We start from the raw sequence: 15,657 nt of genomic DNA, 5'->3' as shown, positions 1-15,657 counted from the left end.
TTGGAAACATGAATGAAAGTCTTTAAAATTATGTTTAAAATCTTTAAAATTATGTTTTTTTATGAAAAAAATAAATATTTAATGTATTTTTTACAACGACCGAGTCATTGAAATCGAGTCGGCCGAGTCATTACCGTTTCGGAGTCGGAGTCGGAGTCGATCCTCGGCTGAGTCGGAGTCGATCCTCGGCCGAGTCGAAGTCAGAGTTTTAAAACTATGCAAAGAATAGACAAATCAAGGTACTATAAAATAGAATTAAACTTTTAAATATGTTTCATCACATGCTAATACCATGGCTAAATACCATGAACCTATAAACAACCAACAATTATATTAATTACTCTATAATTAAATAAGTTTAACTTTACATTCCTCCTTTCTAAATTTAACTTAAAATAACCACTACCAACTTCAAAATTTATTAACGAATTATCCAACCATAAAACTTGCCCCATCACCAAAGTCTACTTATCAACGTGATACTAATCATTTATCAAACTTGGGATACACATACCAAAATAGGTCTTATGCCCATCTACATGTGATTAACTTACAATTACACACCGAAGTATGGAATGCTCACAGAATCTACTGCTCTTTCCATAGTTTCGATGAAATCATTCTCGCCACAAAGTCCAGTAGTGTAGGTCTGCCTTGTTCTCATACCAAATGTGAAACGCATAACGAGAGAAATAACATAAACCATCACAAAGAAATCATCACAGAATTTTATCTTGGAAATTCTTTTGCAGGAAAACCAGCCTTCAAAGTTATATCTTCATTCACTTAATCACTTTGACCATGTGACCAGCTCAAGGCATTTTACAACGAAATTCTTCAAACTTTTTAATAAATTGGATCACATACAAATACCATGAACCTACAAATCATTAACAGTGAACCTGTCATTAATCAAATCAATGTAATAGACCTAAACGAAAAATTTGCTGGTTCTACTATCTGGCCTTGAATGTGCTAGTGATATGGGCTTTATTTGCCCTCATTTTCTCTGACCAGGTCTTTGACATCAGGAAATTTTTAGAAAGCTCTCCAGCTACATGTCTCATATCAGGCCTTTTGCTGGGATTCACATCCAAACACATAGCTGCAAGCCTCGCAACTTCTTCAGCACTATTAACAGGGTAAGAATCCTTGAGCCGAGGATCGATCCAAGATCCCAGTTTACCCAAACAGTCAGGCTTGGAAACAATCGAAGACAAAACCTCGATGAGGGACACCCTGTTATACTCATTCTTCGCTGCATCATAATGCAATTTCACAGGACCCTGTCCAGATAGAAGTTCCAACAAGACTACCCCAAAAGAAAACACATCAGTCTTCTGAGTAATGACACCATTTGCTACATATTCTGGAGCCATATAACCCTGTGTACCAACAATTCTCTGACCTTGGGAGGGCCTGTAATGCCCACTAGTGTCCCTATAACCCTCGGTAATCAAGAATGATTCACCACTTAACTCATGGGTACCAAAATGGGCAATCATTGCCCTGAAACCAGGCTCCACAACCATCACACTGCTGGTTTTCATATAATTGTGAACATAACACAAATCTGTATAATGATGAAGATATTCAAGCCCTTGAGCCACATCAAGGGCAATCTGCATCCTGGAAAGCCATGAAGATAGGACAGTATATCCAGGCACTCTGCTACCCCTCAAGCATTCCTTCAGGCTTGCACCCTCCACATACTCATACACAAGATAGATTTGTTCCTCTTCCACACACCCACCCATAAGTTTGATAACACTCCTATGATGAACATTACAGATTTCTCTCAATTTTGCCCTAAAATCAATCAAATCCGTTCGGCTTCTTTCTGTAACCACTACAGACTTACCTCTCAGTGTGCACTTCCAGACGGATGAATTCCCGAGCTTTCCAGACTGGAAATTGTTGGTTGCCCTCTTGATTTCATGGAATGAATAGATGTTGGGGTTGTCTGGCAGCAATTTTCGCAGGCTTGCCAGAGATTGCGTACTGCTTGTAGACGTTCCTGAGTCTTTTGAGAATGGAGTGGAGCTTCTGGGATCCGTACTCCTGTGCGCAATCATCTCGTCTGAATTTGAGGGCCTTCTTGGGAATTTTAAGGGAATTGGCTGTTTTACCATTTTGGGCTTGCTTCTGCATATGATGCATAATAAACGCCCTGCACCAAAGAACTTCTCTGTGTCCACATAAAGAATTAATTTATCGTGATAGCATTATGCGTTGGTTGCTGTTCCACCATTTTGGGTTTGCTTCTGCATATGATGCATAATAAATTCCCTATTCAAGGTAGCTTCCAAGCGCCGGGATAAAAAATTCTGCAACAAAGCGTCAGCGAAAATGGTGCAATTTGGTTTATCGCGTGACAGCATTGTGCGTTGATTGCTCTTTTAGTTATCGTTAAGGAATCTGTTTGGGCTCTGACTTTGCAGGGTTTAGTTTCTATTGGTTACAGGTTTAAATTTTACGGGAAGAGATTGAAAATGGAGGTTACTTTTCTTATAATTAAAGTATTTTCTTAAATTAAAGTATTTGCAAAATTTTATGATAGCTTTTTATTAATAAATAAATAAATATTTTTCTATCTCATAACACATTGATTCAATATAAATTTATATAAAAAAATATATAATAAAAAGTTTAATCATCACAATTAAATGATTTTTGTAGTTAGTTTTCTGATAAATTACATTGACAATGTTAAATGGTCGACATTTTAACCTACTAAATAGCAGAGAAATATTAGTTTAAAAATATAAGAGATAAAATAATAATAATAATAGAAAAAATAAATAAATTATTAATTTCCAACCATAGTTTTTATTGAGAATTTTTCCCTACTTCAAATTTTACTTTCTAGAAGTTTTTGAAAACAATGGCTATAGTAAGCCTATAAAGGTTATATGATTAAGAAATCTTGTGATGAACATATTTCAAATGTTCTTCTTTTGTTCATCCATGGGACCACTAAGATCGCTCATGTTCTTTAGAAAAATAATGTTTCTACTACAGTCAAGCCCCTTAATATGGTTAGGAGCTCCCTTAGATCTGTTAAGGACCGTGTGAATCCTATGGACATGAAACGGGTTTATTCAATCCTTTGCTCATGTGGGATTCCTTACATTGGAGAAACCGGTTGCTCCATTAATACAAGAATCCAACGCCTTGCTCATGTGGGATTCCTTACATTGGAGAAACTGGTTGCTCCATTAATACAAGAATCCAACTCCTTACCTATTGTTGAACATGCCGAAAAAACTAAGCAACATGTCTCCATTGAAGATTCCAAGGTCATTACCAGGATTGATCATTTCCACCATAGAAAGTTGAGAGAGGTCATTGAAATTGAGAAGCATGCCAAAAATCTCAATAGAGACAATGGTTAAAAATTAAGTAAGAGTTTGGTTTCTACCTGCTCCTTATTATTATTATTATTATATTTTTAAGCTAATATAATAATAAATTAAATTAAAAAAACTTTTTTGTTACTTTCTATTTTTTAACCATATTAATAATAATAATTAAATAATTAATAATAATTTAATATTTAATATTTTTTTAATTATTGACTTATAATTTCCTACATTTTCATCAAAAACTAGCATTAATATTAATATTAGTAGGCTCAAATATTGTTACAAAATTTAATATGGATCACAAAAATTTGATAATTTGACTTAAAAAATTTAAGTCATATATTTTTAATGATTATTTTAATTTTAGAATTATTAAAATTAAAATTATATGTTTGTAAAGAATATTTTAATTTTAAAATTATTAAAATTAAAATTATATATTTTTAATATCTATAGGGTTTTGGATAGATGGTGATGGGATACTTTGTTAAGACACTTAATGTAAAGTCACAAATTTGCCCCAGAGACATGATAAAAATGTAATACTACTAAAATTACAAAATATATATATATATATATATATATATATATATATATATATATATATATATATATTCTAATACTTTGAAATTATTAAAATTTAATTTGTAAATTAAATAATAATTTAATATTAGATATCATTTTTGGGATTCAACTGCGTTAAGTAAGTCATTCAAAGTATGACCATTTCCATGAGAGGTAGTCGTAAAGTGACTAATTTCTCATGATTTTTGAATAGTTCACTTAGCACTCATTGCATCGGAAGTGATGATTGATGCTATGTGATTCGTTCTCCACATTTCACTAGTTTCAATCCCACTTCTTCACCCCTGTGAGCATCACCCGATGCAATGAGTGCTAAGTGAACTATTCAAAAATCATGAGAAATTAGTCACTTTACGACTACCTCTCATGGAAATGGTCATACTTTGAATGACTTACTTAACGCAGTTGAATCCCAAAAATGATATCTAATATAATGCACTGCGAAAATCCCCCATACTTAAATTCAAAAAGAGTCAAGGGATCTCTACCTGAATGGTTCATGAGGCACAATACTTGCTAAGGTTTTGCAAATGGGGTAGCAAGCTAAGTGGGCTTGATTGTGGGGAAAAACTCCACAGTTAAGCGCGCTTGAGCCAGAGGAGTTCTGGGATGGGTGACCTCCTGGGAAGTCCTGGTTACCGGGGGCTTGCGCCCCGGAAGTGATGATTGATGCTATGTGATTCGTTCTCCACATTTCACTAGTTTCAATCCCACTTCTTCACCCCTGTGAGCATCACCCGATGCAATGAGTGCTAAGTGAACTATTCAAAAATCATGAGAAATTAGTCACTTTACGACTACCTCTCATGGAAATGGTCATACTTTGAATGACTTACTTAACGCAGTTGAATCCCAAAAATGATATCTAATATAATGCACTGCGAAAATCCCCCATACTTAAATAATTTAATAATTTAAATTGATTTAATATTTTAATTTTAATTTTAATAGTAAAAATTATATATTTCTAATAATTTGAAATTATTAAAATTTAATTTGTAAATTAAATAATAATTTAAACTGATTTAATATTTTAATTTTAATTTTAAATTAAAATACCAAAACCTATAAGAAAATTGTAATATGCTCTCCGGTGGAATGAACCTTCCTCATTCTATATATTTAGAGTGCAATTGTATATGAGTGTTAAAGAACTAATAGTTGCCGGATAGTGCTAATACTTCCTTCACAAGTTTAAAAACAATCTAGATGATATTTTGAATTTTTAAATTTTATCAAAATTAATTTTTAAAATGTTAATAGTAAATTGAAAAAAAAAAATGTGTTTTTAAGATAATTTAAAATTATTTTTGTTTAGTTAAAAAATTGTTTAATGGATTCATGGTCTAAGATTAAAAAATATTGAGCAATTTTAAAAATATTATTTAAAATAATTTGATAAATGAAATAATAATAGTGATGAAATCATATACATTTATAAATAACAATAATGATAAATAATGATAATTTAGGATTGGAGTATGTTTCAAGAGCTCTTTTTTTAGGATGTAAGGAAATAGGTTAACCGGTAGGATGTAAGGGAATAGGTTAACGGCCCAAGACCAAGAGGCATTTGGCAGGAGTGAAAGTCTGCCCCTTACGGACTACTATCTACCCCTTTAAGGGGACTACTATCTGCGCCTTTAAGGGCTACCAGGATGTAAGGGAATAGGTTAACGGCCCAAGACCAAGAGGCATTTGGCAGGAGTGAAAGCCTACCCCTTACGGACTACTATCTGCCCCTTTAAGGGCTACCAGCTAGTTATAGCAGGAGTGAAAGTTTGCCCCCCTTAGGGACTACTAGCTAGTTATTCCAGGTGGCGTAGTTTTCCTTGAATAAGGATGATAAGTCATTCGTTATGATAAATTTTCCAACGATGTAAAAAACAACAATAATAACTATTCCTACTTTTTCTTTTTTTCTAATACTAAAGAATCAATAATTGAACTATTCCAATAACTTCCATATACAACCACACAACCATTGCACGACTTCTAAATACAACCACAAAACCACTCCACACCCCACAATAACTTCCAAATGCAACCACACACAACCTCTGCACAACTTCTAAGTACAACCACAAAGCCACCCCACATGCAACACCCCACCCTACATGCAACACCCCAGGGCCTACATACAACACCCCACCCCACATGCAACACCCCAAGGCCTACATACAACACCCCATGGCCTAGGCTGATAACTATACTCAATTTTAATGTAACAACTAAGTTATAATAATTAAGAACAGTGTTGAATCTAGTGCATCCATCAATGATGACCATCTGCGTCACAGCTTGTATTTAATAAAATAATCCACTAAATTACGTGATCCTTACCTAGACATTTTATTACTATTTATAATAAGAACATCGCTTTAACAGTTTCAACGCCACTTCGAAAAAATACCAGAAAGGGTGCAGAAGGAATATGAAAGTTTGACGAGTTGAGGTCTAAGGTGGTGGACGAAGACGAATTCAATCTAATCAGTCATTTTGTCGCCAGTGACGGCTGCCTCGTTGAGGTTTAAGGTGGTGGACGAAGACGAATTCAATATAATCACAGTCATTTTGTCGCCAATGACGGCTGCTGCCCTGGCCATCATGTATAGCCGCCATTCTTTTTTCGACGCTTCCTGCGTTGAAAACTAATATTTAACCCGTTGGAGAATTTTGAACGTCATTGGTCAAACTATGCACCAATGGCTTCAAAAGAATAATTATATCATTAAACATGGTTCCTTAAAAAAAACTACAGACTTTGATTCGATGATGTTTGAACATTTCCTTGAGCGTCTAACAAATTCAACTGCGTTTGCATTCAATTGGCCTACATACATTATTTTCCATATAAAGTATTTTGTTATGTGATGTTACTTGAGTAAAGCTTACAGATAGATGGCCTTGTTTATTAATTCTACAATTTCGTAAAAGTTGCAGAAATTTAATGTTGATGAGAGGGATTTCGGTGTAAATTATATTATCAATCATTCTAATCAACTAGTGTGATTCATCGTTAAAATAAATTAATATTTTTAATGAGTGTAGTTCATCGTCAAAATAAATTAATGTTTTAGTATTTGAATTATTTTTTCTAACATATAAATAAATTTAGTATCATAAAAAAAAATCTGGAGTTTTGATCCTTCTTAAGGTATGCAAGTGGACAGACAGATTGTGATGATGACTACTTGGAGTGTTGCTCCATCCAAAGCTTTGCAAGTAGACGGATAGCTCATTTACATGTGAAAAGCATAATTTAAATAATAGTTTTTTGTTTGAGAAATTTGATGATATGAATTTTGATGAAATCGTAATATTTTATTGTTTAAATTATATTTTTGAATATATTTAATTATAAAAATTTAATAGAAATTAAAAAATATATTTTAAAAAAATGGTTTTATTTACACATTTTAAATATATTCAAATATTTAAAATATCAATATTAAAATAGTATCCGTAGATTTTCTATTAAATTTTTGTATCACCATAAATTGTATAGCGCCACAGCTCATTTATTATTTAAAGTTATTTGATTTTTTTTTCAAAGTTGGGAAAACCTATTGTCAAACCAACAGTGAGGACAACCATCTCTGGCTGGCAGCTATCCCCGAATGTAGGCTGACTCATCACCCTTATTCAAGGAAAACCAAGCCACCTGGAATAACCCACTTGTGATCCATAAGGGGGCAGGCTTTCACTACTACCAGATGTCTTTGGGTCTTGGGTCGTTAACCTGGCTTTCACTACTACCAGATGCCTCTGGGTCTTGGGCCATTAATTTGGGTTTCACTACTCCCAAAAGCCTCTGGGTCTTGGGCCATTAATCTGTTTCCTTAGGTCCGAAGAAGACTAGCTCTTAAACAAGGAGAACAATTTGAGGGCATACTTCAAACTAGTAAAGCTATTTGATACAAATCAAATCACGAAGAATACATGGAAAATGGATACATACATGAAAAATGGATAAAATGTTTTGGGGAAAATTTTAAATTCCTTTTTATAAAAAATAACAAACATAAATGGAATTTGACTCCCCTTAGCGAAGGCTTTTCCATTAAATAAGATTTATTTTTTATTTTTTATTTTTAAATAGTGTTGTAAATTATTATTTTTAAATATGTAAAAGATAACATTGTTCAAATGCAAAATTTAAATATTATTTTATTTTATTTTTGATAACTGTCAATATTAAATTGTCAAACTTTTAAATTTCTAAATTCCAAAAAACTCATAAAAAGCTTTGGTTTTATTCAAATTCTATATTTACAGAAAATAGGTTTGAAAAGCTATTTGACATCTTGATGATGCAAGTTTGGAGAGTCTCTTTTTGTGTATTTCATTCTTTTATAGGTATTAATATTTGTATTAAATATAAGAGTAGTTTTTAAGTGTGATTTTTTTGAAAGTTTTCTTGTTTATTTTCTATTTTAATTTGTCTAGAATTCAGTAAGGATTCACTGAAATCACAAGTTTGACAAGAAAACTCTTTACAATCAAAATGCCTAAGGATTTTTTATGGTGTTGAATCCATATATGCAGTCAAAAAACCAATTTAAAGAACCAAGATTTGGCCACAAATGTTTTCACTCGATTCCGGCCAAAATCTGCTAGAAACTCCAAAAAGTCACACTTAAAGACTAAATTAAGTATAGATTAAATATTTGTCAATGGGTATCAATGTCAATTATGTTAGAGAAATTTCTTGTTATATATATATATATATATATATATATATATATATATATATATATATTTGTGTAAGTTATCACTATATCAAGGTTTGTTGGGAAGTCTTTATGATGATGTATCTTCAAGCATGCTTGCAAAGCCCATCAATCTACATGTAAAAAAGCTAGTAAACATTGGCTTCTTGTACTATCTTAGTGTCATGATTTGTACAATGTCTTTCAAAGTTGTTATTTATAATAATTTTGTTGAGGATAGGTTGTCAACCATGACTTTAAAGTTGTGGGGATTTAAATGGGGGAACATAGGCTATTTTAATTGATAGGGGAACATCATTGTGATTTGTAGCATTTGTATGTAGAAGTTTGTGGTTGAAATGCATGACATTGATGTTCAACTTCCCAAGGGCACAACTCTCACATGCAAACTATGTTTAAGACATTTACAAATATTATTAAACATACAAAGTTTGGACTAATATTACAAAACATTCCAAGGCCTACATCAACTACTAAAAATGCATGGGAAATTCCCAAAAAATACATCAGAAATTCAGGACCCTCAAAATGGGGGTAAATTTGCCAAGATATAGAACTATTCTAAGTCAAATGTGGAGGTGGATTGCCTCTTGTATCCCTAGATCAGTTGTCCCCCCTTAGGAACAAATGGTACCCATTACATCAAGTTCATTCATCATTTACAGAAACTTCTGCTAACTCTAATTCTTATTGAGCCACTTTCCTTAGTGAAGAAGCTACCCTACTTTAACAACCTGGTAGAGTTTTGCGTTCTATTAGTGGGTCTCATTCATCTTAGTGTCTATGATCCAATCAACTATAATATGCTCGAGTTTTATAGGGTCCAAGTGCTCAAGCAACTCAAAGGTGTCTAGTAGAGATGCAAAATATGGTCGAAGTTGCTCCACATTAACTATAGGGTGCAAGCCAAGGAAAGATGGAATATCCAATTTAGAAGCATTATTACCCATAGCATTGGTGATGGCGTAAGGCCCATATTGGATACCTTTAGCTTTTTGTGGGGCCTATGAGGCGTTGTTTTTGCAAGTGCAACCATATATTGTCACCAAGCTAAAACTTGTGTGGAACACAATGTTGATTGTGTCATTTATTGTACTTAGCATTGGCTTTTTAAAAATGTCATGAACTTGTTTTTGGATATGATTTATCCATTGAAAAAATTTGGCTACTCTATTTTTTTGGGTTTGAACATGGGAGGTCTCTCCTTGTATAGATGCAAATGGATGAGCTACACCAATTGAGGTTAATTGATGGAGCCCCAAGCACATCGAATGGCCAATGAAGTTGTGAATGGATTGATTATGGCGATGTTGAACATAAGGAAGTCTCTTTTGCCATGTACATGGTGTAATTTTTAAACCTTTATAGTAAATAAATGCACATGGAGGTTCTTTATAAAATGGAAAATTAAACAATAACAATCACACACAATATTGAAATATTTACCTTGGAAACCCTTAACTAGGAAAGCCCACAAATGTTTAACTCTCAATATATTAAATTACCTTTCAAATACAACATATATAATTTTGTGGCTTGCAAAACACTAATTCATTAGCTAGGATAATATTATTTATCCAAAATTACATTACAATGGGCTAAAAACCCATTGGGAAAAAAACACCAAATATGGCTTAATATTTTTTTTTTCTTCCAATTAAGAACACCCGAGGGGTTTATTGGGCCCCGCTTGCTCCTAGTGCAATGTAAAACACTTGGGGCTAATTGTGCAGATAATATATCATATACCCAACATGTGGATGCTTGGATTTGTACATTCATCATATATGCACAATCATCCTATGGGCTATCTCTATTTATCTATTAGTTTTGAGGTGGAAGGCAATGGATTTTGTCAACTTAGTGCCCTTAAGTGACCATATCCTGGATATAAAGGTAGCTAGGAACCTACTATCCTTGTTTGAAATAATGGTCCATCATAACCCAAAATGAACCCAAACATACTTGAAGAACAAATTAGTAATGGCTTTTCTTATGGTATCCTTCTTATAAATTTCTAAAATGGACATCTTAGAGAAATAATAAACAACCACAAATATACAATCATGACCATTAGTCGATGGCAATCCTAACATGTAATCCATTGAGACTAACTCCTAAGGCCAATCTATGGTAGATAAAGGATTGTACAATCCTTGCTTCTTGATGGCACATTTGGTGATGGTGCACAATTAGATATACTTGTCGATGTCTTGTCTGAGTTTTGGATATTAGAATTAATTCTATGGTACTACTACTCTCTTCTCTGCATTGAAGTGTCCTACCACCCCACTTTAATGTGTCTGCAAAATTAATGTCTCGTGCTTGCTTGAAGGAATAAACATATGTATAAATGGCATATAATTGCATCTCAAAGGTGAAAGTATTCGACTTGTTTACCTACTACTGGTGTTCAATAGATGAGAGTGAAGTTAAGGTCATATTGTATAATTGGGGCTACCTAGAAGCCTCGTGTCCATAAGATTTAAGCATTGTGGTTTCTGCCATAACCAAAGTTCAATTGAAATGGTCCACAATTTGGTTTGTGTCACTATTCTTGTATTTAATGTTCAAGTAAACTTGCTGCAAGTACATGGACCACTTTTGATGATGATCATTTTGTAACTTCACATGTGTCTACATGAATTGTAGGGATTTGTGGTCAATGTGGATGATCATTTCATTTCCCAAAATATGATGCCTCCATTCTCAACATGCTTGCGAAACAAAGCATGTTTCCTTGTCGTATGTGGGGTTTTTGCAAATCACATCAAAAAGTGTATCACTGTGATAGGATACTAAATTTCCATGTTGAGAGAGATCTACACCAATAACATAGTATGAAGTGTTTTTCTCAATTGTAAAGGGCTATTACAGGTTTAGTAGAATGAGGATTGGTGTCAAACATTCATTGTGATTCATATCCTCGAATGATATCTATTGTGACTTGGCCCAAACTAATTTGTCTTTTGATCCACCCTTTTTTCATTTGGCTTAAGGGCTAAGAAATATGGGAGAAACCCAACACGAATGTAACAATCATCCTATTTTTTTTAATAGTATTTTTTTTCGTTTATTTCACAAATACGTTGAAGGCCTTGGCATCCTGGGTGCTCTCATCTTTTAATCAGGGTGCAAAAGTATTTGAGTGTAGCCCACTTGAACATGGTTACTTCCTTATGTGTAGGCATAAAAGGTAGACTACATTCAAGTTCCAAGGAGGGTGGACTTGTACTATTATGGATTGTCATCATAATTCATTAACAATATTTCCAAGGTCATGAATAATCTATATCTGAGGATTGGTTTACCTATATTTAAGGTGTAAGAAATCCAACTAAGGTTTTCTACAAAGTAGCTAATAAGCCTTCTTATTTTAAATGCATAAAGCATAATGAGGTTGTCTTTTATTTGACATTGCGAAGCACCTGGTGGTATTCAACATTTTTTTCACTGACCCAACAACATACTCCTCTGAAATGTAATTAATCAATAATTTCATTGCTACTAGCTACTAGAAATTAAGATGCATGAGATCACATAAATCATCATCAATGCCATCTAAAGGCTTATGAAATATTCCCTGATGCATAGGATTTAAACAAGTGGGATAATTGGGATAATTTATGATCGTCCAAATAGGAATGTGGTCATTATTTTGCACATTCATTTCAGCCACAAGGATATGGATTCGCTAAAAAGACCATGTGATAAATACTTAAGTGAATCATCACATGAATTTGTTGAAGAAGCCCCTCCAACGAGTTCAACCTAAATTTTATTAAGGAGTCTTCCTCTAAAATTCAGGCCAAAAAGGCTCAAAAGAAAGGGGGCATATTTAACTTGTTAAACCAAATAAAAGAAGACTGGTATCTTGCACCTCAACTAGTTAATGACTAGGGATGGTGGGCTTATACTTGATGCCCATATTTTGTTGAAGAAATATTTAAAGAGATGGATCACAGTAAGGTATTTTCCTCTATTGTTGGTATCCAACCAACAATTACGTTAAGGAAACATAATGAGTATAACACTCAAGACCAAGACCAAAAGATTATACCATGCTACTCATCAATTTACTGATATACAGTGTAGGTTACCTAGTGCTAGAATGAAAGGATTTCATATTTCAGAACACCTGGTGCAAAAATTCCTCATAAATGTTATTAACAACTTGTTGTTCACATATTGAGACATAGGTCCATCCTATAGCATTCTAGTGTTGCAGATTCAGTGACAAAAATTTGTTTCCTTTCCTATGATTAAATGCGTGTAGCTACTTGTTGTTGTATAGATACATTTTGATCGATGTTGAAATAAGGCTGCCTAATTTAGGTGATCTCACATCGACTCACATGGAGTTAAATGGAACCTTCATGCCCAATACATGAATTGTGGCAGCTTAATTAAAAAAAATTCTTAAACTAGAGAATAAGTTCATGAACTCTTGTGGAGATGAACCACTGAAGGAGGTCTAGTCTACGCATAGATAGGTACCCAACAACATATACCTATATTTCTGATTGCATGTGGAGAATACTATGTTCAATTTGGCTTGGATTTGTATTTTTATTGTCAGCCAGAAATGATACTGTTAGAGCTAGTATTTGCATATTACCATCAGTGATCAAAACTCCTCTTTTCATATTCATATTAGGGTCTCACTCATAATTTTTTGTCATTCCACGTAGGTCCTCATTCAAAAGTTTAATCAGTGATGGTAGCCTGAGTCAAAATCACACTCTCCCTCAAAAAATTAATATTTGTTGGCCCACCTTCTTGTGTCTTATTGAGCATACATTCCTTTTAAAAGCTCATTTCATCATGTCTTATGTCAGTCAAGTCTACATGAAGTCCCCTCACTCAAGTTTTTCATTAGGTCTCTAGGTTTCATTTTTCAAGGTCCAATAAAACACCATTTCACTGCATAAGGCCAGCAAAAGCATGAGAGTAAAAGAAATAATATCCTTTTTCATTCAAAAAAGGATTTGCAACATGTAACTATGGTTGCCAGATCTCTAATTTTTATTCCAAAAGTAAAAGTTTTGTTTCAGATTGTAATTGTATTTCAAAAAGAGAGAGGTAATAATTTTATTCATTTATGTAATTTTATGTTTATCATATGTAATAAGTCACTATTCCTACTTGTTTACTCAAACTCTATTGCTAATATCATCCAAGCAAAAGTCAAAAGTGAATATTGCCAAAACTTCAACATCATCCACCTGCAAAGGAAAATCAAAAAGTAAATTAGCAAAGAGGTCAAAAAATGGTGAAAGGAAACATTAGAAAGTGGGTTTTTGATCTAAAAGATCAAATTCACTCAGCTATAAAGGACTTCTTGGCTTCAAATTCAGCCTCATTTGCCTCTTACCACTGATTGAGCATACCCCAAGAAACCCTTTTCACATTTCAGGGTGAAAATCAGCAGAACAAAGTAGGTGTTGCGTGTTTCCTTCTGGCACTGCGCATTTCCTTCTGGCATTGCACGTTTATGTGGCACTACGCATTTCCTTAAGGTGCTGCACATTTCCTTAAGGTGCCACACATTTCCTTAAGGCGTTGTGTTTTTCCTGAAGGTGTTGCGCGCTTGCCCGAGGCACTGCACACTCTGCATTGGCGCTACGCATTTGTCCAGGAAGGCTCCAAACACCTCCTCAGCTCCTCCAAAGTGCTTTTAACCTCCAAACAAGTAAGTAGCTGTGAAGGAAAGTGTTTTTCTTCCTCCTCAAGTAACTCCCTAAGTGTTTGAAAGATTTAATTGAAGATTTGGTTTAATTTTATATCTAAACCCTAGATCTCCCCCAAAAACTACCTTACACTCTCAATTACTTTTATACACCCCCCTACACCTCCCTTCCCTTTCCCTAAACCTTTTTATCCTAGATACCCTCTAACTTTTGTCCCAAAACCCTAAGTCCTAGGTGCCATAACTACCTAGGCTCCCAAAAACCCTACATTCCAAACAATTGTCCCCCATCTCAAAAGCTATCATACTACTACCCTATATCCCTCTCCAATTACATATGTCCATTTACCCATCATCTTCATATTTACCCTTCCCCATTTACTGTTTCCAAAAAACTACATTCCCACTACCTTACACCTCCCTAGGGTTTGATATTAAACACCATGGTAGATGAGGAATACAAACCACGTAATGAGGAAGAGGAAATAGATAGAGAAGAAACAGAGGTCAAGAAGTCTCACAAAGGAGGCCAGATACACAGGTTTGAGCCCACATATCTCAGGGAACTCTTAGCTTCCCCTATGTCTGTGACATCCTTCAAATAGCTAGGTTGTTATGATTTCTGTGAGCAAGTTCAGGGAGTCCAACACCATCCTGAGTTTACTAGGCTCTTCATATATAAACTCCAAGACAACAAGATCACTCTAGAAGGTATCACATTTACTCTATCTATTTCCAATATATCAACTACCACGGGGATCCCAGATGTTGGGGAGAAATGGTTTAAACAAGGCGATTTGGAGAGGCATTATTATGAGCCTTACATGAAACCAAGACACCGAAATGAAAGAAGGGGCTATATTCCTTTTTCATAATTCATTGACAGATATGCCCCAATGATGAAGATTATTATGAAATATTTTTCTTGTAAAGGCTGATTTTCCAGAGTCTATTCTTATCATATTTGGCTTTTAATGCATTTCACTAGGGTAAAAATGCTTAATATACCCTACTATCTTTTCCGGAGCGTTGAGAAGATGGCCTACATTTCCCAAAAGAGGGAGTACAAAGATAAAATGAAGAGCCTATTTCATCAGCCCACGGGCTTTGGATTGATGGTGAATGGGTGCACTGTTAAGGCACCCCTTGCGATAGGTCACTGGTTCAAATCCCCCGTGGGTGCTTACCTACCAAAAAAAAAAAAAGAGCCTATTTCATCATTCCCTCATTAAAATCATAGTCCTTTATCATCTCAAGGAATTCAACATCGCTTGGAGAACCTTCA

General features: G+C 34.2%; 1 protein-coding gene across 1 annotated transcript; it reads right to left on the bottom strand.

Annotated features, from left to right (window-relative positions):
* Positions 1-956: 956 nt before the first annotated feature.
* LOC149155661 (lysM domain receptor-like kinase 3) lies at positions 957-2,132 on the bottom strand. The gene has a single exon (XM_089444488.1). The coding sequence runs from the start codon at positions 2,130-2,132 to the stop codon at positions 957-959; it is 1,176 nt and encodes a 391-aa protein (XP_089300614.1).
* Positions 2,133-15,657: the final 13,525 nt, after the last annotated feature.

This window comes from Pinus tabuliformis, chromosome 9, assembly GCF_031772625.1.
Source record: "Pinus tabuliformis cultivar Carrire ecotype Pingquan chromosome 9, CPIR1, whole genome shotgun sequence".
Lineage (NCBI taxonomy): Eukaryota > Viridiplantae > Streptophyta > Pinopsida > Pinales > Pinaceae > Pinus > Pinus tabuliformis.
Note: the sequence above shows the minus strand (reverse complement) of the source record. Positions and strands in the feature narration are given on the sequence as shown.